Source organism: Xenopus laevis, chromosome 2L (genome assembly GCF_017654675.1).
Source record: "Xenopus laevis strain J_2021 chromosome 2L, Xenopus_laevis_v10.1, whole genome shotgun sequence".
Lineage (NCBI taxonomy): Eukaryota > Metazoa > Chordata > Amphibia > Anura > Pipidae > Xenopus > Xenopus laevis.
In genome coordinates this window covers 59,355,526-59,383,018 of record NC_054373.1, presented here as the reverse complement: position 1 = coordinate 59,383,018, position 27,493 = coordinate 59,355,526, and the positions used below count along the sequence as shown (strand labels likewise).

Genomic DNA, 27,493 nt, shown 5'->3' with positions numbered 1-27,493 from the left:
GCTATAAGCTATGGTTGTAGGTGCAGATTTGAAGTATTAAAACATCATTGTGCCAAACCTACTGTCTCATGGCATCCCGACATTTGATATACTTTTTTTTCTTCTCTGTTTGTTACAGTTTCTCTTTTCGAAAATAAACAAAAGCAAGTGTGATATAAAAATACGTTTGAAAAAAGAAAACTACAGCTGTGAGGGAGAACATACATCTCTTTGTAGATAGCATCCTGGCAGCAATCAAATCTTGGGACCAAATTCTGGAAAGGCAGCAATAATAACCTCTGAGTCACCATGCTTACTTATACAGGTATAGGATCCCTTATCCGGAAACCCAATATCCAGAAAGCTCCGAATTATGGAATGACTGTCTTCCATAGACTCCATTTTATCCAAATAATCCAAATTTTTAAAAATGATTTCCTTTTTCTCTGTAATAATAAAACAGTAGCTTGTACTTGATCCCAACTAAGATATAATTAATCCTTATTGGAAGCAAAACCAGCCTATTAGGTTTATTTAATGTTTAAATGAATTTCTAGTAGACTTAAGGCATGAAGACCCAAATTACGGAAAGATCCATTATCCAGAAAACCCCAGGTCCCGAGCATTCTGGATAACAGGTCCCATACCTGTAATATTGTGCAGGTAAGGAGGTTAGTAGGCGCTACTAATCTTCATTTGTGATATAAGCTTTAGGGCAATGGCATGTGATTCTAATGCATTTGGATCGCAGGGGATTATTAGGAGATATATTGCCTGTGTGTAGCACAAATTTCCTTCAGGCGACAAATCTCCTTGTGTGTGATTGCCCTTGAGCAGAAGACCTTGGTGATTGTTCATGCTAATGAGATGCCTAATCCAAATGTTATCGGTTATGTGGCTAATCACGCAAAATCACAACTTCCTGATGTTGCCTCTACGTCATCACATATGTAAACAATGTTGACACACACTGCACAAACATTCACAGCAATATGATGCAGTAAGAGGTGGGAAAATCTTACAAAAAAATGATGGACAGAGCACCTATCTGAAAGCATCTTAGGAGAACACCAAGTACAGCTGATAATTATTAAACATAAGACAACATTTATTAAACTGCCCGGAAAACTTTCCAGTGAAGGAATCAACACTGGGAGCTGTTCTGCATGAGTTAATATGAGGCATTATGAGGTCTTCAAGGGAATGCATTTTGCTAATGTTGGGAGGTAAAACCCTCCATATACCTGTTTGTCAATTCTCAGTAGTCATTTCATGTTTCTTGTTCTCCTTCCCTAAATAGGCAGAAGAAAAAGGAAAATCAATACATACTTTTTATTTTTCTAAACTAAAGTATGACAATGGGCTCAACAGGGTAATACCTCCTGACATGTGAAGGACACGAATGACAAAATCAAATAATCTAGGTTTGCGCTTCTCCTCCTCCATTCTATGGCTTGTATGAGACAGAAGGACTCCCCTGCAAACACAGGGGAGGAATGTGTGCCCACTGCCATGATTCAGTCCAGGTAAAGAAAATCCCTGTACGTATGAATTGACTTTCCTGTTTCTTGTGCAGTGGGCACAGCATGCATTGTAAAACTTGATGTAGGTATTGATTGAGGACCGGACTGCCTCCCTCCAAGCTTATTTGATGCAAGACTTAATCCAGGAAGCAACTGTGCTTTTAGGTATCTGGTAGCCCACTCTCTGTACATGATGAGTAGATTTTTGTATTTTCTTATTGACTTGGTTCTATGCAGATATACGTTGGACATGTAAATTTTGCCATGCTATTTTTGGAGCAATAAAGAAGACTGAGAGAATTAAGTCTTGATTGGTATGGATTTCTGAGACAACTTTAGGTAAAAAAGAACAATTTGTCATAAATTGGCGTCAAAAAACTTAAATATTTAATCTCTCCTGGCTGAAAATATAGCCAATAGAAAAACCATCATCAAGGAAAAAACTACAAAGCGTCAGATTCCAAAGGTTCAATGGGTGGTTGCATAAGAGGCAGATATTTTGACTTCACCTTAGTGTCACATACGGCTCCCTAAATTCAGAACAAGTGCTAAGCGCCCTGGTCACGGCTCAATCTTCTGCCGTAGCAGCCACATTTGGTCTCAGGAGGAGGCCTCAGCTACTCAGATGCCGCCAGGTCTTAACTTGAGAAGAGCAAAGCAGATGTTCTGAACGAGCAAAGTGGCGTAGACGAAAAGCGTAGTCAGGCAGGCCTGGGGTCAGTACAGGCGGAGTTCAAGCAGGGTTACACAGGAAGCCAGTTGGTACAGGCGGAGTTCAAGTAGGGGTTAGACAGGCAGCGGTTGGTATAGGCGTTCAAGCAGGCCGAGGTCGGTACAGACAGCGTTCAAAGAATAGTCAGGCAGGCAAGGGTCAATACCGTTAGAGTTCAGAATAGTGAGGCAGGCAAGAGTCAGGATTGGCAGCGTTCAGGATAGTCAGGCGGGCAAGGATCAAAACCAGAATCAAAACAGATCTAAAATGCACCGAGATACTAAACGAGTTAGACCTAACAATGGGCAACGAATTAGAACCCGAAGCCCCTTTAAAATGTTTTGAATTTCCCCCCAAAGCGTGATGAAATCATCACGCTGGAGCGTAAATTTCGGAAGTGCCCAAAATGTTGTGACACAATAAACACAAGGGGCTTACCGGTACCTATTTTTTTCCTGCGCCTTAGGAACCCCGGCACAAGGAGTGGAGGCAGCACCACGCGGCGGGCAGCACCACCGGCCCACTAGATCACCAGGGTGAGTCATTAAACTTAGGTTTTAACATCATCAGACATTAAAAACACCTGATGATTAATGGAGCAGTAGCCCATGAAAAACCCTGTTATTGCAGACAAAGCTATAACTTGGTTTTGACTCACTTGAGTATTGTCAAATCCAGATTGTAGAAACATCACTACATCTTTTTCTGTAACTGTATCAGCCTATTAGATGTTACATGCTATTCAGAAAACGTTGCACATTATTTATAATATTTCAGAGATGTGGCTAGTTTCCTGAAAGCTAGCAAAGTTTCAGTATGTTTGGTAAGTATTTCTGCATCATCCCTTGCCTTTTAACTTTCAGGCTTAGTCTCTATGTATGTATGTATGTATGTATAACATTATTTGTAAAGCGCTGTTAAGGAGCTGCAGCGCTGTACAGTGCATAAAAGTTCAATACATATAAGAGCACGAGACTACATTGGAACACTTCAGTGGCATCAAATAACTTTTTGTTTGTACATTATACAATTTGACAAAATTTGATGGATGATTATACTCTGCTGTGAGCTCCCCAACCTGATCCACTACAGTGGTCAGATAATTTTACTGGGGAGATTGTAAATGTACTCCTTTCTTGGAATTTGGAGTTTGTAGTCACCATGTTATCTTCTCCCGTACTGACAGATTGATGAAAATAATTTGGTCTAATAGATGGCCCATATCACTGACTCCCTAGATGATGTCAGTTTGCCTAGTGCATGTTGACAAACATTGACTAATGAAACTGGAAAAGTGCACAACATTCAAAAACAAGTCTCAAATCTAACACTAAATCTAGGGAAAGATTGTGTTGAAGATGACTCCCAGAAAATTGAATATTTGAAATGGAGTCAATGTCCATTATGTTCTTTGCTTTTGAATTTGCCTTTCATAAAAATGTTATTGAGATAATTGAAAATCTCCAGTAACATCTCCAGAGTCCACTGATCTGTGGTTGTTTGAGCACAAACAGTCTTACAGCAAGATAATTTTGTTCATTGGACAACTTCAGAAAGTTTTATCCTCCCAGACTTGGGCTCCTTTTTAAGATGCTATTTATGGAAAGGTCCCCAAATGAGCAGATTTTTTCCTGATATGCCCATCTCAAGCTGGGCGATATTGGGTTGATCTGATCATTTGGCTCTCAGGCCAATGATTGCATCATAATGGCCGCCAATGCAGGTCCTTTGAGAGAGGACTGCATCCACACGCCAACGTGGCCCTCTCCCCAACGGAAAATCAAACCAACCCAATTGATATCTAGATGATATTACACCAGTTATCGGTTCGGCAGGCCTGTTGGCCATACATGAGCCAATAAGCTGCCAACTCAGTCTGGAAGGCAACTTCTATTGTCCTGTGTATGACCACCAGGAGCACTGCGGCTGAGGCAAATTTAGAAACTTACTAAACAACATTGCTTTTAACAGGGAGTGTACATGGCTAGTCAAAAGGTCAAAGAGAAAGGCTTTTTGAACTTTTAAACATAATCCCACTTTAAAATATTAAAAAACGCCACCTTTTTAACTTTTTTTTTTAACTTTTTGGCATACAGGATATGATGTCACTGACAAGCTTGAGGAGGATGTAGCTTCATCTTATTGGTTTGCCAGGTTTAACCTGGAGAAGCAGACTCTGGTGAAAGGGGTAACATAATGGAAGATTTGCACTTTAGTGAATTTTCGGATTAATGATCATTTGACTGAGTGAAAATTCGCCTGGCGAAAGGCATGAAACTTAATTTGAAATGTACTCTTTCACTAGCGAATTGACCTCTACGCCTGTTAGTAAATTGGCGATGTCCCTGCAAATTGGATTTCTGGCAAATTTTTGCTATTGCCAGCCACTTCGTCCTTTAGTTAATAATTTGCCCTAAAGTGACACCTCACCACTGATACAGCTGGATTGCATTTTTTATATAATTAACAGAATTTCAGAGTGACTTATAATATCCTCATATTTGAACTTGTGGAAGGGGTATATGAATATTTCTTATAATACACAACGATTTAAGTCTCCACTAGGGACTGAAATCCTACATTTCCCCATCAACACCATAAAAAGTTTTTGTACTGTAGTTGAGAAAGGCTCAGCATAGTGATCACATTTAAATCCCATTCTTTTTTTTAATCAGAATCCAGACGAAAGTAATATGTACTCGAGCACTTCCTGCTCCGCTTTCAACTTAGTACTTCTGTCCTGCCTTATAGAACAGGAACAGAGAAAATGACAGCACAAGTTAGTTCTACGTTCCACTCGGTAACATACAGAGCCAGTATGATGCACGCGTGTCTCCTTTGCTCTGGCCTAGTTTCCCAGCAGTCCCCGAGGTTGCTACGGTAACGTAGCCCTCCCTTCCCTCCTCCCATGATGCACCGCGCCGGCTCTCAGTCCCCCTAGTGCGCCGCCATGTTTTCTGAGTGAGAGGCAGAGGTAGGGAGACGGCATCGGGGGAAGAGAGTGAGAGAGATACTGACCCAATCCGACTCCATCCTCCCGCTCCGCCCGTGAGTATTCACATGAAAGCAGGATTGAAGGATACGTGAGACTCTGAGCTCTCGTATGCCGCATATATTTTAGGGGGCCTCGGCCCCGGTAGGAGGGAGAAGGGCGCTAGAAAAGGGGCCGGTCTCCGGCGCTGGGTCCTCCCACTGCCCATGTTTTGAGGCCTCTATTGTTACGGGAGTAGGAGGAGGGGGCGCGAATTAGAGCAAATGAAACCCCTAAATGTGACACGTAGGCCTAAGTGAACGTCTTGCTTGGTTTCGGGGCTAAAAGCATTGTCTCCCACTCCTCCTTAGCCCTGTTCAAAAGCGTTTGTAAGGCCACATACTGCTAAGGTAGTGCCTCTTTACACTGAGGGCCTAGAACGGGCACCGGTAGTTGTGTCTATATAGAATATCCCCACATGTTTGTACTGGGTTTTAGCGTCTTAGGACGGAAGGGTTTTGTGAGGTTACATCAACTATGTCCCAATCCTTTGTTTATATCCTGGATGGGACACACTTGCCTGGATGCTGCTATAAATAAGCCTATGTTATCTCCTAATTACAGCTCTTTTCCTTTACACCTTCTTTTTTTTTGTATCAGGTTGTTGTTTTGCATCAGTAAAATGTGAAAATAAGTTTCATGCAAGATATCAGATTGATGGGAAGATCTATCATGGGAGTAAATGTGCTTCTATATTTGTTGTGTTCCTGGTCTGTGTGTGTTTACCTTGAGTGTGTGTGTGTGTATGTGTGTATGTTTGTGCAGAGACTAAGAACTGTGGCATCTGTGTTCCTTGTAATGTGTGCCTTTACTTTGGTTAGGCATTGTCCTTTGAGCAGTAGAATGCATACATAAATACACCAATTGGTTGTTGATGGTGTGGGCTTTAAATATAGTCTAGGGACGACTGTTGTGCTTGTGGCGGTTGGCATTGTTATTCAGAAAGAACTTGAGGGCTGCAGGTTGGGTATTCCTGTTTAAGGTTTGACAGAACTGGCCTTCATATGCAGAGTATAAAGATGTGTGAGAAATCTCATTTTATTTGCCATATATAGTGGTTTGAAGATATTCACCACTCCCTTTGTTTGTGTTGAGTTGAAAATGAAGAAAATGGCAGGCATTGATGGCACTTCCTGTAAAAGCAATATCATTGCCCTATCTGATAGCTCTCCGTGACAAAAGTGTGTGTGTTGTGTAAGCAAATGCATCAATATAAATGCATACATTACACACATATACCTATATCAAATACATTTGGTAAAACTGTGTTGAGCTAGTACTGTTACCTTTGTATCATTATATTGTTTTCCAGATAATGGATCTTTCCGTAATTTGGATCTTCATACCTTTAAAGGGCACCTGTTGGGCAAAAATATTATCCCCAACCAAAGGTGCGGGTAAATAGAGCCTGAACTTCAGTTGGAGGAAACTATTTTTTTTTTTTTTTTTTTTTAATAAACTCGATAGACTGGTTTTGGCTTCCAGTAAGGATTAATTATATCTTAATTTGGATCAAGTACAAGCTATGGTTTTATTATTACAGAGAAAAGGGAAATCAGGTTCAAATTATTTGGATAAAATGGAACCTGTGGGAGACAACCGATTTGTAATTTGGAGCTTTCCTTTATGGATAGCAGGTCCCATACCTGTATATTATTATTATTTCTGGCATAATTTTTCAAAATCAGTGTGCACTTCCATCTGAATATTAGAGTATTACTGTGTGCTATCATGCATAAAGTATGCTTGTATGGGGGTTTTATTGTTACTAGTCCCTTGTGACATTACTAGTCCCTTGTTTATTTTAGTGGTAGGCAATAGGTCAACATCTGATGGTTATAAATAAAATGAAGAGCTAAATATTGAAGTGGATCCCATAATTTTTAGAGGGTTATTTGGGCTTTTGTGGGGAAATCCTGTTAGTCACACTTTCTTCTGTCTGACCAATCAGATTTTCTACAGTTTGGTCATACGTGTGGACATCCGGACATTGCAGGAATGCTCTCTTGTGTAGTTTGAGGTTTCCATAATGATTTCATACGCATGCCAATGGTAGCTGTCAATAGTGGTGCAGCCATTTATAGTTTGTTTGGCTGCTTTATTCCTTGGGGATAGCAAGTGAAGCAACAGCACAGTCACAAGCATTGTTTTTTAATGTGAACGTTTTTGTTTAGGAACAAGGTATTTGCAAATATCATCCAAGATATGAGAATTCCTCCTCAAAAGTCTGCATAGCCATAGAGATTTGTTTTTTTTTTTTGTAGCCCACTTAATATAGAAAATGGAGTCTATAGCAACCCACTTTCTTTAGCCACTTTGGCAGTTTTCTAATCAAATTAACTGCTTTAGGCCTTCTATGATTGTCCTTACCTGCATCTGAAGGGACATCATTTGCTAGCTCATACTTATTTAGGAAGGATCTGCCAGAAAATGAAAGTTGCTTTGGGAATGTTTTTCTCTTGTCCATTTGATGCATGTATTCTTTGGCAGTCATTGATCAGACAGATAGGTACAGAGTCTTCCTATTTCTGACAAAATGGCAGGAAACGTTTTATTTTTTATTTTTTTTTAATTGCACAGATCCAGTTGGTTGGTCCTTTATTTAAATGGTTGAATTATGTGTAAAATATAAAGGAGTTGCTGCTGCCTTGTCTTGGTGCATAACCTGCCATACACAGTTATTGGCACTTTTCAGTCCATGGTAACTGTGCCCGATTTACTTAGCCGCCAGTTCAAGTTGATCAGTCATTTTTCTTTACGTGTAGTCAGATTAAAGGGGTGGCTCGCCTTTAAGTTAACTTTTAGTATGTTCTAGAATGGCTAATTTTTTTTTATAGTTTTTTAATTATTTGCCTTCTTCTGACTCTTTCCAGCTTTCAAACAGAGCCCCATCAAAAAACAAATGCTCTGTAAGGCTACTAATGTATTGTTGTTGCTACTTTTTCCCCCTCACCTTTCTATTCAGGCCTCTCCTATTAATATTCCAGTCTCTTATTCAAATCAATGCATGGTTGCTAGGGTAACTTGGACCCTAGCAACCAGATTGCTGAAATTGCAAACTGGAGAACTGCTGATTAAAAAGCTAAATAACTCAAAAACCACAAATAATAAAATATGAAACCAATTGCATATTGTCTCAGAATATCGCTCTCTACATCATACTACAAGTTAACTCAGAGGTGAACAAATATCCAAGACTATGGATATGCTTTGTGATAACATTCATATCCAGTTAAGTATGTGAGCAGTCACAATTAATTTTATTCCATATTAAATGCAAGTAAAGGTAGTGAAAATACTATAGAGTTAAGTGCAGTTGTCTTCTGGGATAGATAACTGAAATAGCTGTAGCAACTTTATATAGTGAATCAACTACCCACTATTGTAAAATATACGGTAAGAATACTGCAGGTTATTGAGGAGTTCCATGATTATATTTTTATACAAATCATGGAACTCTGAGATGACTTCTCTTATTTTTTCAACAAGGGGATACTTAATTATAATACACAAGTTTCAGTGAGTCATGTGATAGAAATTACATCACTAAGCACTGTTTATATAGTGAGTAAAGTACCCTCTCTTGTAAATTATTAGGATATTATAAGTTACCGAGGAGTTTCATGACCATATAAAAATACAAGGCCGAGTGTTTTTATACAGGTTATGGAACTCCGAGGTAACTTATAATATCCTCATATTTTGCAACTGGGGGTACTTTATTTATTATAATACACAAGTTTCAGTGAGTCATGTGATAGAAATGACATCATAACTCACTGTTTATAACTGATAACATCAGATCTCACCGTTTATAAGGATATCATTTACAAGATATTCATGCCTTTTGTGTATTATATAGTGAATAAAGTACCCCCTCTTGTAAAATATAAGGATATTATAAGTTACCGAGGAGTTTCATGACCATATAAAAATACAAGGCCGAGTGTTTTTATACAGGTCATGGAACTCCGAGGTAACTTCTAATATCCTCATATTTTGCAACTGGGGGTACTTTATTTATTATAATACACAAGTTTCAGTGAGTCATGTGACAGAAATGACATCAGAACTCACCGTTTATAACTGATGACATCAGAACTCACCGTTTATAAGGTTATAATTTACAAGATATTCATGGCTTTTGTGTATTATAAGGATATAATTGACAGGTTATTTATGGCTCTTGTGTATATTTATATATTGTTGTGGGTGGTGCAACTAATTTAAATGCTGGACTTATGTTTTGCTTCCACATGTATTACACCCTGGAACTGGAGTATGTTCTCCATTGTATTTGTATCTTTTCCACTCATTGTTTGCACATTTAAAGGAACAGTAAAGTCAAAAAATGTGTGTTTTAAAGTAATAAAAATAAAACGTATTGTTACCCTGCACTGGTAAAACTGCTTTTTTTTGCTTCAGAAACACTACTTTTGTTTATACAAATAAGCTGCTGTGTAGCAGCCTTCAAAGGAGAAAAGACTCAGGTTACACAGCAGATAGATAAACCCTGTAGAATTTAAGGGTAAAGTCACACCTGGGCATTCAGGGAGATTACCGCCTCTTCTTTGTGGCGACTAATCTCTCCAACTGCTTCCCCCTGTCTTCTGCCTGCTAGAATGAAAAAATACCTGCGGCATGGTACTCGTGGCGCTTCTTTTTCCGAAGCTGCCTCAAGGGGAAACTTCGGGCAACTTTGGAAAACGAAAAGCCGCGAGTGCCATGCTGCAGGTGTTTTTTCATTCTAGCAGGCGGAAGACGGATAAGCAGTTTGGAGAGATTAGTTGCCCCACAGAAGAGGCGACTAAATCTCCTCGATGCTCATAGGTTGACATTACCCTAATGGTGTTATCTGTTATATAGCCTTTTTTTTTCAATTTCCACCATTGCTACACAGCAGCTTTTTTGCTGTTACTGTTCTTTTAAGGAGGACTAAACCAGCATCAGTGTGCTTGTGTTATTACGTCATGGTATTGGATTTCTGTGCTATTGTCCTTTTGCAGCAGTCCATGTTCTCTCCATCACAATCATTTCCTGTGCCTGACTTACTCTAAAATAGTACATTTACTATGAGATATGTGGTTTTCCAGATGTAGTAGCTTTCAGAAGAAGCCATGAAGTAGAGAACCAGGGTCTCTGATATTAGTCTACTGCACGGTTCTGATGAAGCTATGTTAAGGAGCAAGTATATTGCTATTTAATAACTTTTAAAACTTGTGCAACCTAGAGGTTGCCATTACTCACATTTGTAACTGTGGTTATACATCAAGAGATACTGTGCACCAAAAATGAAACACACTTTTTACATGTCATAATATTGCCTTTGAAAGCGAATTATAACTTTGCCATAAAGTATTTGCACAATGCTTTTAAATTACCTGTCTGATGGCCCATGTTCCTGTATGATGGGGCTGCCATATTTGTACAGCAGTAGTCCGGTAGACTAATAGGCATTAGAAACTGACTGGCTGAGATGGTATAGTCAGGTTGGCAAAACAGGTTTAGAAACTTCAACTAACAATAACTTAAACCTCTCTGCAAAAAACGATCAATATGACCTATATGTAACTTTTAATGTACATTTATATTTTAAAGAGTAGTTTTTTTTAGCATCATTATCACTTTAAAAGAATAACCCCCCTTTAAAGGGGTGGTTCACCATTAAAGTAACTTTTTAAGAATGACCAATTTTAAGCAACTTTTCAATTGGTTTTCATTATTTTTTTTATAGTTATTTGTCTTTGTCTTCTTATTCTTTGCCCCTTTTAAATGGGCATCACTGTCCCCTCTAAAAAAAACAATTGCAATTTATCTCAGAATATCACTCTCTACATCATATTAAAAGTTACCACAAATGTCAAAACTAATTCCACATATTTTGGTGAGGGTTTGCCGGCTGTAATCTCTGGAAAAAAGGACTTGGTTTATTAGTCACTGTACTCAAAACATAATGTGGCCTCCCGTAACCACTGTTCTTAATAATATACCGAGGAGTAAGATGTGACTGCATAATGTGTAGTGTTGCTAGCAACCTTTGTAATATTAGCAGTTAACTTGTGAGAACAAGAATATTTGTTTATTCTTTGACTGCTTTACTTTGTACTGTTGCCCTCCACTAGTAAAACTGATCTGTTTGCTTCAGAAACACTACTATATAAATATGTTGCTTTGTAGCGATGGAGGAAATTGAAAAAAGGCTTTATGGCACAGGTTAAATAGTGGATAACCGATACCACCATTATGTGCTACAGAGCCTTTTCTCCTTTGAATGGCTGCCCCCTACACAGCAGCTTATTTATATAAACTATAGTGGTGTTTCTGAAGCAAACACAGCAGTTTTACCAGTGCAGGGCAACACTGTTATATTTTTATTACTTAAAACAATTAAATTTTTTGATGTTACCGTTACTTTAAAGGGATCCTGTCATCGGAAAACATGTTTTTTTTTCAAAACACATCAGTTAATAGTGCTACTCAAGCAGAATACTGCACTGAAATCCATTTCTCAAAAGAGCAAACAGATTTTTTTATATTCAATTTTGAAATCTGACATGGGGCTAGACATTTTGTCAATTTCCCAGCTGCCCCTGGTCATGTGACTTGTGCCTGCACTTTAGGATAGAAATGCTTTCTGGCAGGCTGCTGTTTTTCCTTCTCCATGTAACTGATTGTGTCTCAGTGAGACATGGGTTTTTACTATTGAGTGTTGTTCTTAGATCTACCAGGCAGCTGTTATCTTGTATTAGGGAGCTGCTATCTGTTTACCTTTCCATTGTTCTTTTTTTTTTATCTGCTGGGGGAAAAAGGGAGGGGGGTGATATCACTCCAACTTGCAGTACAGCAGTAAAGAGTGATTGAAGTTTATCAGAGCACAAGTCACATGACTTGGGGCAGCTGGGAAATTTACAATGTCTAGCCCCATGTCAGATTTCAAAATTGAATATAAAAAAATCTCTTTGCTCTTTTGAGAAATGGATTTCAGTGCAGAATTCTGCTGGACCAGCACTATTAACTGATTCATTTTGAAAAAATGTTTTTTTTCCCATGACAGTATCCCTTTAACAATAGAGGAAGTAGGCCAAATGCCTGCAGTTTACAAAACTGGTCATCTCCAATGTGTTGTTGGGGCCTAAAAATATTTTTCTCTGTACCCAAGTACATACTTTTTACACCATTCCTTAGTACATGCTAATGTCACTTGTACATGTATACTATGGAACATGCCCAAGTTACAAGATTGTTTGTCTTGTACAGGGCTATCTTCTACAGCTTTTCCATCCACACCTTTCCGTTGCATGTTGTAATGGAAATTTTATGGCGTAAATATCCCACTTAACACAATATTAGGATTGTGGGTTTCGTTCCTTAGTGTGGAGAAGGATTACATCTGAACATTCTTGCAGAAGCTTTTTTCTTGTTTTTTTAAATGAAGCATGATTATTGTACCTTGCTGCTATCTTGGGTCTAGTTAGATTTTTTAGAAATGAGTAAAAGTAGCAATATAGACTGAACTTCACCTTGAATTTACAGGTGGTTTAATTAATGTCACTTGGCCAGGTTCAGGAGCCTTTCTGCCCGGTTTTAAATTTGCCTTCAAATGCTTTAAGAAGCACCCAAATCATGTAGCGCGAGTAGCCTGTCACCATAGATGCCAGCTGGATCTTGATCCAAAAACACTCAAATGTGTGTTACATGAGCATTTGGATAATGGCCAAGATATTCTTTGTTGTCATGCTTTAGTGTCCCAAAATGCTGTGCCTCAACGCAGCAGTTAACTAGGACTTGTAAAAGCAATTGTTAGGTGATACTAAAAGCAATTGTTAGGTGATACTTGCCCAGACAAGCATCTGTATGATTTTTCAGATACCTAAAAAGCATCCGAATTGGCCTGTGTATGGAGAAAAGGCTGATCTGCTTCTGACTTCCCCAAGTTGTATAGGGTTTGATAAGCATGCTGTTGGTCTGTCAGCATGTGCGTGAATTTTGTTGTGGAAATCCACCATGTGTGCACACACAGACAGGCCAATGCCCTTCCTGTTAGTGTGCACACAACATGGGGCAGTTTTACCTGTACCTTAAAGGAACAGTTCAGTGTAAAAATAAAAACTGGGTAAATAGGCTGAGCAAAATAAAAAATGTTTCTAATATATAGTTAGGCAAAAATGTAATGTATAAAGGCTGGAGTGACTGGATGTGTAACATAATAGCCACAACACTACTTCCTGCTTTGCAGCTCTCTTGACAGTAACCAATCAGTGACTTGAGGGGGAGCCACATGGATCATAACTTTTGCGTTTGAATCTGAGCTGAATGCTAAGGATCAATTGCAAACTCACTGAACAGATATCAAGTCGCTGACTAGCTAAGAGTTAAACAGCTGAAAAGCAGGAAGTAGTGTTCTTGCTATTACGTTAAGACATCCAGTCACTCCAGCCTTTATACATTATATTTTTGCCTAACTAACTATATTAGAAACATTTTTTTATTTTCTATTTACAGTTTTTAGTTTCACACTGAACTGTTCCTTTAAAACTTGATGCAGTTCTGTAGTATTCTTGTGCTCTTGGCATAAATGTTTTTTTCTGTAATCTCTACCCCGGATAACTATTGTTGAGGCCGCAAAATTGATTACAGTTTTACTTTTGCTTTAGGTGTTGGGTTACTTCACACCTGTTTTAATTGCTCATGGCTTCACCCAAGCTTGGTTTTATCTATCTGGTCAGGGTTATACAGATACTCTTGATACATCTGTCTCTTAAGGGCAAGGTAACACGTGGCGTTTTTACGTTGCGTTTGTGTAAATACGCACAAAATGCTAAATAATTGAATAAGGCATATAGCAATTCCCACAGGGCGCTTATGAGACAACATCTGCCAGTATTTGCATTTTTTTTAGCACAAACACCAATACGCCAGGGAAACGCCATATAGTTGAACTCTATGGGATCTGCATTTGGAAATACACTTTGCTGAAATACACTGCGTATTTTCAACATGTACGGCTACATTCTGCATGTAAATTGTTTTCCACTTGGCTTTTTTTTTTTTGCAAAACTTCGCTAAAATTCTTCTTGTGGAATTGTGGGGAACGAGAAAAAACAGAAATGCATGTTGGGAAAAGAAAACTACAGGCTGAAAAACACATTATCATGCATGTGTAGTTTCATTGGCGCATTTACGCTCGACTGCGCGTTTTTACCACGTGTGACCTTGATTCTACTCAAGAATCTGTTCACATGGGATAAAGTGGCCGTTTGTAAACTGCTTAAGTAAAAATAAAAAATACCAACACAGTAAGAATAAAAGAATCTGTATGGAACATTAACAGGTGATTTTAGACTGGCAATTTATACAGAGTATGTGCAGCCATCTATATAATGCCATGCTGTACGCTCGTTTTAAACGGACCAATTGCTCTATTATGTGGGACTTTTTCCTTAGGAAGCTCCACCCCCTTTTCTGAGCTCTCCTCTCATGACTGTGAAGACCGTTAAATAAGTGTCATTTGGAGCTTCACAATAGACCAGGAAGTTGCTCAAATGGGCCTTAGTTTACATCTTGTTATTAAAAACCACATGGGATGGTATGCAGGGAGAAAGGTACGTTATTCTGGCGCTTTTTATATTCTATTTTTTTTAGGGATTTTCAAAGTAAAAAGGCTTATCCTAGTGTTTATCATGGTGCCTCTATAGTCTATTTGGCTAACTTTATATATAACTGTATAAAATTACATTTTTTTTATAAAATTGCCATAGATGGACTAACTTACAGGTGCTGAACAGTTAGATTTGTGCAGTATGGTCCTCTATAGAGGTTACTGTTATCATGCTTACTTAAAGGAACAGTTCAGTGTAAAAATAAAATCTTTGTAAATGGATAGGCTGTTCAAAATAAAAAATATTTCTAATATACTTAGCCAAAAACGTATTCTTCCTGCTTTTCAACTCTCTAACTCTGAGTTAGTCAGCAACTTTAAGGGGGCCACATGGGACATAACTGTTCAGTGAATTTGATCCTTAACTGTTTACATTTGAATCTAACCTGCATGCTATGACCCAATTGCCCCCATCCCCTCAAGTCAATGATTGATTACTGCCTGGTAACCAATCAATGGAAACCAAGAGAGCTGCAGAGCAGGAAGTAGTGTTCTGGCTATGATGTTAGACATCCAGTCACGCCAGCCTTTATACATTACATTTTTGGCTAACTAACTATATTGAAAGCATGGAGCACACTTGAAAACTTAAAATAAAAATAGCTCTCAGATAAAAAGGAACTTAGCTGCTGTGTTTACAGAATGCTAGTCTACTGCCTAGAGTCTAGACCAGGGATCCCCAACCTTTTGAACCCGTGAGCAACATTCAGAAGTAAAAGGAGTTGGTGAGCAACACTAGCATGAAAGATGTTCTTGGGCTGCCAAATAAGTGCTGTGATTGGCCATTAGGTAGCCCCTATATGTATTGTCAACCTACTTGAGGCTCTGTTTGGCAGTACATCTGGTTTTTATACAACCAAAACTTGCCTCCAAGCCTGGAATTCAAAAATAAGCCATTTCTTTGAGGCTACTGGGAGCAACATCCAAGGGGTTGGAAAGCAACATTGTTGGGGGATCACTGGTCTAGACAAACCCATTTTCATCAAACAAGAAAAATACAGCTGTTTAAAATCCAAATAAGAATTTGTTTTAATTATATGTGCAGTATATAGTATCTTGTTTATCATAAATGAAGTATACAACAGTAATTGGCTTTCTTTCTCTTATACCTGCCACCATCCTTGCCGCTTAGGGCTTTAGCACACGGGCAGATTCGGGGAGATTTATTCGCCAGGCGACTAATCGCAGCTTCTTTGGGGTGACAATCTCCCCGAACTGCCTTCACCCTGCATTCTGCCTGGTAAAATGAAAAATCACCTGTGGCAATGCACGCGCGGCGCTTCGATTTCCGAAGTCGCCCGAAGTTTCCTCATGAGGCAGCTTCAGAAATCAAAGCGCCGTGAGTGCATTGTTGCAGGCTATTTTTCATTTTAGCAGGTGGAAAGCAGTTCAGGGAGATTGTAGCCCGGAAGAAGAGGCGATTATTCACCAGGCAACTAAATCTCTCCGAATCTGCCCATGTGCTAAAGCCCTTATGTGGCTTCATTATCCTGGTACTAGATAGGAAAGGCAAACCCTAGAACCCAAAGAGTGTAGTTAGTCCAAAATGCTTTATATTGTTATCCTTCATTAAATTGGGCAATATATAGCAGTTTGTGCTACGCATACATTTTGCTTATTATGTTAATGAAAAACTGTTTTGTCATTGTTGCACTAAGCAGTGTAATCTGTGAAATTGAAAGTAATTTTATTTATTGAAATAGTTAAGTAGAAGGTTGTTAATCAATTTACACTCCCTGTGTAATAATAAACTCCTAATCTATAAACAGAGGTATCTGACATACCAGCTGCAGCTGAGGGAAGAGAGGAACTTGTTTATAGAGTGTGTTATCTTTATTTAAAGGGCAATTTCACCTAAATATGTGTTTGCATATTGAAAGCAAATAATTGAGCAGACAATACTGCTGTCAATAGCAATTACAAAACAATGATCCATTCGCACTGTAAGAGAAAAAGAAAATTGAGGAAAGTTTCTTTCAAAATAAAGGAATACATTTTCAGCAGTGGCATTTATGTTGAATAAAGCTGTAAGCAGATGATATAGAAGGGCAGTTGCCCACTTACTGGTACACTGATCTAAGCTCACTCTATTCAGAAGCCACGTTGATACATAACACAGGGGATTGTGCTTAAAGGGATTTTGTCACAGGAGAACTTTTTTTTTTTTTTTTACAAAATGGATACATTAATGGTGCTCCTCCAGCAGAATCCTGCATTGAAATCCATTTTTTCAAAGGGCCAAACAGGTTTTTTATATTTCAATTTGAACGTAAGGCTAGATATATTCTTGGTTTCCCATGTGGCCTCAGTAATGTTTTAAGCCACTCTTTTCTGCTGAACTGCAAGTTGAAGTGATATCACCTCTTTCCCCCCAGCAGCCCATCAGCAGAACAATGGGATGTTAACCAGATAACAGCTCCCTGACACCTGCACTACTGTTGTTCTGTCTCAGTAAATGTGTATGTACAAATCAAATATACATGTACTTATTACGTACGGATACTGCCAATACAAGGTTAAGTGGGCCCTAGTCTGTTTACAGAAATAATAAAACTGCTGGTTGTCTCCTGTTTAAAGCTGAAATCCATGTAGGTACTGCTTGTCCAATCATTAATATAATTGTTAGACGTTCTCCTAGGAGTAACGTGTATCAAAATCTGAACCAGTGGAAAACCATTTACATGCCGAATGCAACTGTACTGCTTGTCAATACATAATGTAATTACGTCACGAGCATACACCGTAAATACGTATATGCGACGCCATGTTGAGTTCAATAATATCGTTTTTTGCATTAAAATATGCCCCAAGCGTGTTTATTAAAACATAAAGTTTACTTTTAATAATCTGGGTTAAATAAAGACATTCACTGGCCTGTACAGTAAACTTGATGTCCTGGTTAAAAGGTCAGGACTGCAAAAACCCCAAACCCCTAAAAGCCATGATAAACATAAAGCTTGACCATTCTATTTGGAGGTTTAAAAAATAAATTTGTATTTTAGTATTGTGTCAGTGGGTCATTTAAGCATGGGCCCTCCTTTCAGTCCAAAGCCACTTTAACCAATGTACGTCAGCTAGAGATTTATCAGAGCTTTGGATTACTGTAGAACAACATGCATGCACAACACTATAACCTTATTAACTCTATTTGTAGTTACTATTCAGCTTTCTTCAATGACTATTTCCAAGTAAAGAGGTGGAACTTAGCAACAGCTGATTTTCCGATTTTAGAAATGTCTAAAGAAATGCCTTTTCTTTTTGTAATTGTCTTGTTCTCTATATTGCCTTTCATTCTTTGAGGCTTTTTTATGTCTCTGGTGTTTCAGTCTGACAGCTCAGTAATTCAGATGCAGAGTCTGAACTGTCACAATTTTGTAACATTTAGTTGATACATTTTCAGCAGCATTTCAGGCGTATTAGCGGCTATTGTATCAATTCTAACAGCTGCTACATAAAGCCCATATATTCTGCTCAGTAGGAACAAAGTTAAGAAATGTATCAACTAAATGTATCTATTTAGAACAGTTAAGAGAGTCGGCCACCACCCTTCCCAGAGCAGCTTTGGAAAGGTGAAAAATTAGACTTACACTTCAATATTAGAAACATATTCACAAGTAGAAAGTAATTGGAAAAAGTTCTTAGTTTCTGGTGAACTGTCTGAAACCAACTGAACTGAACTGAAAAAAGTGTTGGAAGGTGAACAACCCTTTTAATCGATCACCTTGTAATACAATGGGGTATGTGAACTGTAAGACTATGGCTGAACTGTGCATTCTGCCCCCACGATGCACATTATCTGCCTGTCAGCTCTAACAGAATGGATTTTGGGGACAAAATGCATACTTTAGTGTTTCTGCTCTGAAATCCACTCTGTACACTGACAGGCAGATTCTGTGCTCTCTCACATTTATACGACAGTGGAGAAAATGATATGCGTTCCATTAAGCTAATGCTTGGGATCCTCCAGAAAATACACTCCAGGCTGAAGTAGTATTTTCATTGCAGGTTTTAAATGAATCTTAATTCATGTACCAGATTGTTGGCTCTAATACACTGCACCTTGCCTTTCAGAGCTTCTGTTCTCTGTCTCCATAGTATGCCTGGCGCTAACAATTGTGGCACTCTTAGGTGCCTCACCTCTCTGGAAATAATAATCACTGTATTTGCCATTTGACACGCCAGTGTTCTTTATGTAGTACACGTGTGGGATCTGTAAACCAGTGTTCAGAAAGCAAAGAATTAAGGGAATGTCCTCTCTCATAGAATCCGTTTCAAGCAAATATTCTACTTTTTTCTATAAAATCGTGCCTTCTACATGATGATAACAGATATAAATCAATCGATTGGTGGCAAAACAATCCAATTGGGTTTATTTAATATTGAAATTATTTTTAGCATTTTTTTGGTATGGTGATCCAAATTACAGATGCAGAATTCAGATCAAGTCTATGCCATTGTTTTTGTGACAGATTAATGTTAGGTCCCTGCTGATGGAGTACTTGCAAAATGATAATAAAAGGGACTTTACAATGCCTTTATACTTTTAATTTATTTATTTATTTATTGTTTTCAAATTATTTCTGTGGTTGACTTTAGATTTTTTTTTTTTTTAGGTGTTGGTGGAATGAGCGTTGCATGTGTCTTGAAGAGGAAAACCGTTCTCTGGCAGGACTCCTTCAGCCCCCACCTCAAACAGTACCCAGAAGGAACCCTTAACCACAATATGCCCGTGGTCCTTACCTCTGGGCCAGTGGGCCAGCAGCAGCCACCACAGCCCCCCACTCATTCTGCCCTGGCAACAGGACCCCATGCCAGCCCTGTGGGGGGCGCTATGGGAGTGGCTGGACGCTCACAGGATGATGCCATGGTGGATTATTTTTTCCAAAGGCAGCATGGGGAGCAGCTGGGTGGTGGCGGGAGTGGAGGTGGAGGTTACAATAATAGCAAGCATCGCTGGCCCACTGGGGATAACATCCACGCAGAGCATCAGGTATGTGAAACTGCTGAGATGGCTACATGAATGGTGAAAGTACATTTTATAACTTCTCTGATCAAGGTTATAATACTTGGACTGATCTTGAAATATACCAATTGTTGATATGGCTTTTAATGAGATAAAACAGGTTTTATACCCAATATTGCATGCATTCAATTTGAGATTGCTTTAATGTCACATAATCCTACTGACCCTGGAGCACAGAGAAGGGCTTCTGCTCCTTCTAATAAATAACTTTGCTCTAATAGAGAGCCCAAGAATATTTGGGCTCAATTCCTTTGCTAGTTTTCAACATAGGGCCTATAATATTAGTGTATTTTCTGAAAGATTATAGTTTTAAAGGATACCAAACAATGAAAGTGTTTTAAATTAATGACAATATAATGTGGCGTTACCCTGCACTGGTGAAACTGGCATGTTTGCTTCAGAAACACTATATACTTATATATTATATATTATATATTATATAATATATATATATCAAGCTGTTGTGTAGCCATGATGGCAACCATACAAGCACGGGACACGCAGTAGATACGTTCTGAAGAATCTATATTACAGAGCTCATCTGTTATCTGCTCTGCCTCCTGTTCCTTTACTCCTTTTTCAGCTTTAAATGGCTGCCCCCATGGCTACACAACAGCTTGTTGATATAGAAGTTTGTAGAGTTCCTAAAGCAAACGCATCAGTGCAACATTATTATTACTTTAAAACATTTAAAATTGTAGGTGTTGCTGTTACTTTGTCTACCCTTTTGATGCATTTTATTACATTCTGTGTCCAGCAGCTGGACATGACTGCAGTTAGTATATGGGGTTATCTAATAATGGTTTATTTTTAAAATTAGGTCCGCTCTATGGATGAACTTAATCATGATTTTCAAGCGCTTGCATTGGAAGGAAGAGCAATGGGAGAAGTAAGTAAATATAAAAAAAGGAATGGTAGTGATTGGTTTTTCACATGCATATTAGGCATGTATAATTTATTGTAGAATTTGTGCTGCAAGTGGAATGTAACTTGATGTATTCAACCTGCGTCTGAGTACTGCCTAATAGGCAATACAGGCCTGTGGTTCTTCTCGCATTTCCCTGCACTGGAACAAAAGATTTGGCTTATGAAAACTCCGGTAAAAAAGATGTCTGTATAAAACTAGTGGTAGACTGCAAATACCAAAGGTTGAGCTGTAAGTTTAATTCAAACGAAAATCAACAACTGCTTACAGATGTGGAGTAAACCAAGGGCATTTGTAGAGCCATCTGGTTGGCACATTCAAAGAAGCAAATGTTGCTCTGAAATATATACAAGCAGGGCCTGTTTGTTCTATTTTTTTTAAAGGAGTTGTTCACCTTCCAAACACTTTTTTCAGTTCAATTGTTTTCAGATTGTTCCCCAAGAAATATTTTTTCCATTTATTTATTTTTTACAGATTTTTTTCAAAATCTAAATTTAAACTTTAGTTTTTCTGTCTCTGGTGTTTGAGTCTGGCAGCTCAGTAATTCAGGTGCACTCTAAACTGTTACAATTTTGCAACATTTAGTTGATACATTTCTCAGCAGCATCTCTGGAGTATTAGCAACTATTGTATCAATTCCAAAAGCTGCCTGTAATGAAGCTCAGAGATTCTGCTCAGCAGGGACAAAGATAAGAAATGTAACTAAATATCAAGTTAGAACAGTTTAGAGGTTGGCGACCCCCCCCCGAGCTGCTTTAGAAGGTAAAACATGACACTTTACACTTAAATATTAGAAAAACATTGACACACAGAAAGTAATTGGAAAAAGTCGTTATTTAGAGTAAACTATCTGAAAACAACTAGGTGTTTGAAGGTGAACAACCCCTTTAATATAAATGAAAACTGAAGTACAGTAGAAACCCCATTTTAATCCGGGAAAAGTAAAATCAAGGAAATGTTAAAACAACTTATTCTTGAAGTACTCTAAGGATATAAGCACAGGAGTCTGTTTTACAATACAATATTAACTGTGTTCATAAGGGTTAAGCATCACAGCATTAATGTAAGACAATGGGGTGGGGGGCAGGTGCAAGACCTCCGATTCGGGGAGATTAGTCGCCGGCTAGAATGTTAATTGTCTCACACTTCGGGCGACTTAGGAAAACGAAGTGCGCTGAACGTGTGCCCTGACCGTTAGTCACATACAGAACGTAAAGCAAAAGGCGTTTTGTCTGACTGTTTGAGGTGCAGACAAATTGGAAATTACTATTTACAGACAGAACCATGGCAAAGTATGCATCTGGTTAGTGTTTTAAACCTCTTAATTTTAGGACAAACAAGCATTTTTTTTTGGGAATAAGCCAAAATGTTCTTGTTCACTCCAGGAAAACATGTAAAATCAGGGAAAAGCACCCACTAAAATGCATTATAAATTGCCGCGACCACAAAAAAAAACAATTTCAAATGTGGGAAAACTAAAAATCAGGGTATGTAAAATTAAGGTTTCACTGCATACAAACATGACTCTGTGCACATAACATTCCTTCTCTGCAGTTTGTTATAAATATAACTGGATATTGTGATGCTTCTTGCTTTAGCTGAAATGAGCCTAAAATGTAATTCAGTAATTAGTTTGTACTTTGATGGCATGGCTTTCACCATACATTTCAATTATTATAGTCCTTTTTTTAAAAGTACTTTATAGTACTTTTTTAAAAGTACTTTAAAACTACATTTGTTCTTGAATATTTCATTCTCTTCACAGGATTTGTAACATACTGTATTGGCATTCACTGCTTGCAGTACAGTACTTGCTGTTGTGTATGACATGCATTGAAAAATGATGGTCAGATTCACAAAAACCGAGCAGGAAATTAGCATTAGGCCTGTAGTTACAATAAAGTGACCACTGTGTTGTCTTAACCAGTGATACAGTGCTTCTGCATAAGATAGCCAATGAGCCATAGTTGTATATACAGCTGTTTTTGGTCCACAGTACAATTGGGTCCTAAAGTTTATTTTCACCCATGTTGATGTTCTTGCTTAATTTTACACCTTCACGTATGTTACCATACACTGCGTTTAGTCAAATATGGCATTTACTTTATTTCTATATAAGGGAATTTCAAGGTAACAATTTAGAGACCAAAAGTTTACATATACCAGGTTGACCCTTGAAACCATGGGAAAATCTGTGGAAAAAAATGAAGGTCTTATGAGCATCTGTATAACACATGTATAAAAATCTTTGGATGACACAGACAACACATTAAACTTCAGAAACAAGTGAACTTTGCTCCAAAAGGTTCGACTGAACCCTAGGCCATCAGACAGAGACTGGATCACAGCTTTGTCTTCCAGCATGACAATGATCCAAAGCATCCTTTCAAAATGGCTTAAAGACAAAGTGAAAGTACTGGAGTTGCCATAACAAAGCCCAGACCTAAATCCCATTGAAAATGTCAGCATTTCTGCAAGGAGGCCTACAAACATGACTCACTTAAAGAGGACCCGTCACCCAAAAAAATTATTCAAAATCCTATTTTATCAGATTAGTCAAGGAAAATGAACTTTTATTACACTATATAAATTATTTGAATCTTGTTTCCTTCAGTCTGGGATTTCAAAATTACAGCAAGCAGGCAGGAGCCATTTTGTGGACACTGTTAAGACAAGTCTTGTATCATCTCAGAATCTTGTTTGTGCACCAGAATGGGGGACCCGATGTCCATCCCCATGCCCTGGCTACACAATTAAATGGTGAAGAGCATGGGGGAATGTGGGGAGAGCAGTGACACGGGCATAGAGGAGGGGCAGTAAATATTTGATTGACAGCTGAGATATTTAAATGAGCTTACAAAAGCTATGAATGCTTAAATAAAAAATAGAAATTGGATTTCATGTTTAATTTGAAAAGGACTTTTATTATACAGATTTTTGTGTCTGGGTGACAGGTCCACTTTAAGCTGGCCATAGATGCAAAGATCCGATCGTTCGAATCCTTGAACGATCGGACTTATCAGACTTCCCCATCTCCCGACCTGCCACTAACCTTTCCGATCAAATAAAATAGTAAAAGAACAGATCAGCCGATGTTCTGCCCCTGACAGAAATCGCACGAAAGTTATGTCCAACAAAAGCTAGTGACAGTCTCTCACTGAAGATTGTCAGATCGGCAATACATGCAGAGATATTATCGGCAGCCGTCAGAAATTTCTAACCTGTCCGATCCACTGAACGACCGATTGGCATGGCATGACAGATGTCAGGACACTCCACACACGATCCGAAAATTGTACGAATCAAGGATTCGTACGATCGGATTCTATGACCAGCTTAATACCAGTTCGGTTAGGAGGAATGTGTTTAAGCCTTTGAGTAAGTGCCCCGTTAGACACAAAACACATCAGGCCCTTATTCTCTGTCCTAATAAAATATATTTTTTACTTTTATAATCACTGGTTTGGAATATTTTATTAGCTTTCCATATTTAGTATAATGTTGTCAGTAGGGATGGACACATGACCCACATGAAAATCCAGTATGGTAAAAGCCTAAATAAATCAACCTAATTAGCTATCAATTTAAAATTAACTCGTAGAGAAATAAAGTAGATATCCTATTTGACTTGGCATGGCAATGTATAGTAAGAAGATGAGTAAAGTTGGAAAAAAAAAAATAATCAAGTTTGAACATAAACAGGTGTATGTAAATGTTAGCACTCCACTGTATATCTCTATTAAATTAAGATGTTTTTTTTTTTTTTTTTTACCATTGCCTTGCTTTCCTCTACAGAGGCAACAAATGTGACAGCACTAGCACCTGTGTATACCTGTAGATATGCACAATGGGAATTTTATGTGCACACTCATGTGCCATTAACCTTACTTTATAGGTTTAAGGAAAATGAACGGAGAACACCTGGTTAAAGGGGGTGTAAATTCACCAACTAAACTTATTTCTCTAATAGAGAGCGAATCAAAATACTTTGTAATGAGCCATCTTCACCTCTGCCAAAATTAAAAACTTCTTCCTCTTGCTAGAGGACCACAAGACTCCTATTTACTGTCATTTTGTATTATCAGTAGACTTTTTTTGCCAATGCAAGATAACTTATTTTAACATGGAGATTAAAAATCTGTAGTCAAAAAATTCAGGCGTATTTCAAAAGTGCATTTTTTATTTTGTAACATTGAAATATGAAATGTAATATGTAAAGCTCACCATGAGGTGATAGCGCTGCATAAATAATACTTAGACAATGGCTTGAAATGCTCAGTGCAAATGGTTTAATTTGTCTACTCTCACTCTCTCTTACCTCAGATGACTTAGGTTCCTTTTAGGAAACTATGCATTCAGTTGCATGTAGTGTTACCTAATGTAAACTTTTTTTTTTTTCTTTCTTGTGGATGCGAATAGTCACTTTTCTTCTGCTTACAATCAATAGTGGGGGCCCTCATTTTTAAAAAAAAATTGTTTCATATACTAACATGGCCAAAGAGTTAAAACAGTTGAGATTTTTCATACTTCAACAATAATTTTCACTTACGGGGTAAAAACAAAGGGAGAATTTTTGGAGGATGTGTGATTAACCAGTGAATGACATGAGATTGTCCATGTCACCTCATTCTGCCTTGATGCAGCAGTTGGGTGTCAGATGAATGATACAATATATCTTATAGGGGGGCTTCCTTTCCTAGCAGATGTATAAGAGCTCACTCAAATAACTGATTCCAGTACAAACAAAATCTAACAAAACAACTGCCTTTTGCACAAATTCTGCATGTAGAGAGACAGGATTACTGGTGATTTTAATAGAGTGAGCTCTAATACATCTAGGCAAAAGGAGCCCCCCATAAGATATATTGGATCACTCATCTGACACCCAACTCCTGAATGAAGAGAAACAGATGCTGAGAGAGGAATAGTGAAGAAAAACTTGATTATTTCAGAAACGGTACAGAATTTTTAATTGATTGTATTTTGAAAGTATACTGAAGCTTATATTACATTTTTATTTTCACGATGGTTCCCCTTTAAAGGGAAGCTGACACCAAAAAAACTTCTTTTAAAAAAAATGATTCTTCATTTGAAGTTACCTATATGTCATGCTGACTGTTTTCTCCTTAATGCATTTTTTCACTTAATAAATCCAGTTCTCTGTATGTAAGGAGAAAGGTAGGAGGGGGGAGTACTTTGGAGCAGGCAGCAACGGCCAGTTTGTCTCCTATCAAGTTATAAAGAGGGGGGGGGCAGCGTGAGGGAGTAAGAGCCCTTTGCAGCAGGCAGGCAACACACTAGAGGGGAGAGAGGTAGAGAAAAGAATCTCACAGGCTGCAGATGAAACCAGGGAGACAATCAGGAAGTTCCAGAGACTAGATGCTGCAAGGGAAATGGAACGAGAAGCCCCACCCCCTTTGTGACATCACCAAGCTCACATTCTGACAGGAAGCAGGAGAGAGCTACAGCCTGGCTGCCACAGTCGGCCACAGATGCAGAATTGGATTTAAGTGAAAAAAAGCTTTAAGGAGAAAACAGTCAGCATGACCTATAGGTAACTTCAAATGAAGAATCATTTTTTTAAAAGAACAATTTAAGTTGAACAAAAGCAGATATTGCACCTTTCAACTGAAATGTGTTCTTGCAATGTAAATGGTGGTGTGCCCCATATGTATAGCATCTTTAGGTTTAATAAAATATTGGTCAATTGCTTCTCTGTAATACATCAGTAAAACAATGGCATACGTTCTGTAGTATTTTGGGCAGTGAGCTGTACTCTGCTTAAGGGTAGAGTCACCCATATGACTAGGTCACCAACTGTGGCCCATTATGCTTTTTTGCACAGCACTTGTCCAATTGTTTATCCTAAACATTAGTTCCTCCCTTTTGAAGCTTGCACTTTTAACTACCCTACCATGAGTGCACACAAACTATATATGATCAGTTTCTTCAGCCAGTTAAGTCTAGTAGCATCAAAATATTTGATGTGTGGTACTATTTTTCTGCGGTTTACTTAACATATAAAATTTGTGTTTTCCGTTTTATGATGTCTTAAGCATACCAATTTAAGTAACAAATTGGCCAGAATCATATGTGATCCTAAGTGCGGGCCACACAAGTTCTGTTTAGGGTCCTTTACACTGTTAGGAAGAAAGTCCACAATATTTAAGGGGTTAGTAATCAACTTAAAGTGGACCTGTCACCCAGACACACAAAGCTGTATAATAAAAGTCCTTTTCAAATTAAACATGAAATCCAATTTCTATTTTTTATTGAAGCATTCTTTGCTGTTGTAAGCTTATTTAAAAAATCTCAGCTGTCAATCAAATATTGTCTCCCCCCCCCTTCTATGCCTTAGGCATAGAGGCGGGGCAGACAGTTACTTTCACTTTTCATTCAGCACTTCCTAGATGTCACCGCTCTCCACACGTTCCCCCGTTCTCATCACCGTTTAATTGTGTAGCCAGGGCATGGGGGTGGACATTGGGTCGCCAGTTTTGGTGCACAAACAAGAGTCTTGAGATGATGCAAGGCTTGTCTTAAGTGTCCACAAAATGGCTCCTGCCTGGTTGTTATAATTATGAATTCCCAGACTGATGGAAACTAGATTCAAATAATTTACACAGTGTAATTAAAGTTAAT

The 27,493-nt window shown here is 38.3% G+C and overlaps 1 protein-coding gene across 4 annotated transcripts in view; it reads left to right on the top strand.

Annotated features, from left to right (window-relative positions):
- Positions 1–4,328: 4,328 nt before the first annotated feature.
- The window catches only part of pum1.L (pumilio RNA binding family member 1 L homeolog), a 45,902-nt gene continuing 22,737 nt past the window's right edge, over positions 4,329–27,493 (top strand). For all 4 annotated transcript variants that reach the window (XM_018246404.1, XM_018246403.1, XM_041581918.1 and 1 more), the window contains exons 1-3: positions 4,329–5,262; positions 19,517–19,893; positions 20,747–20,815. In XM_018246404.1, coding sequence (XP_018101893.1) covers positions 19,528–19,893; positions 20,747–20,815 — 435 coding nt within the window. In that variant the 5' untranslated portion in view covers positions 4,329–5,262; positions 19,517–19,527. The remainder of the gene's footprint in view (positions 5,263–19,516; positions 19,894–20,746; positions 20,816–27,493) is intronic.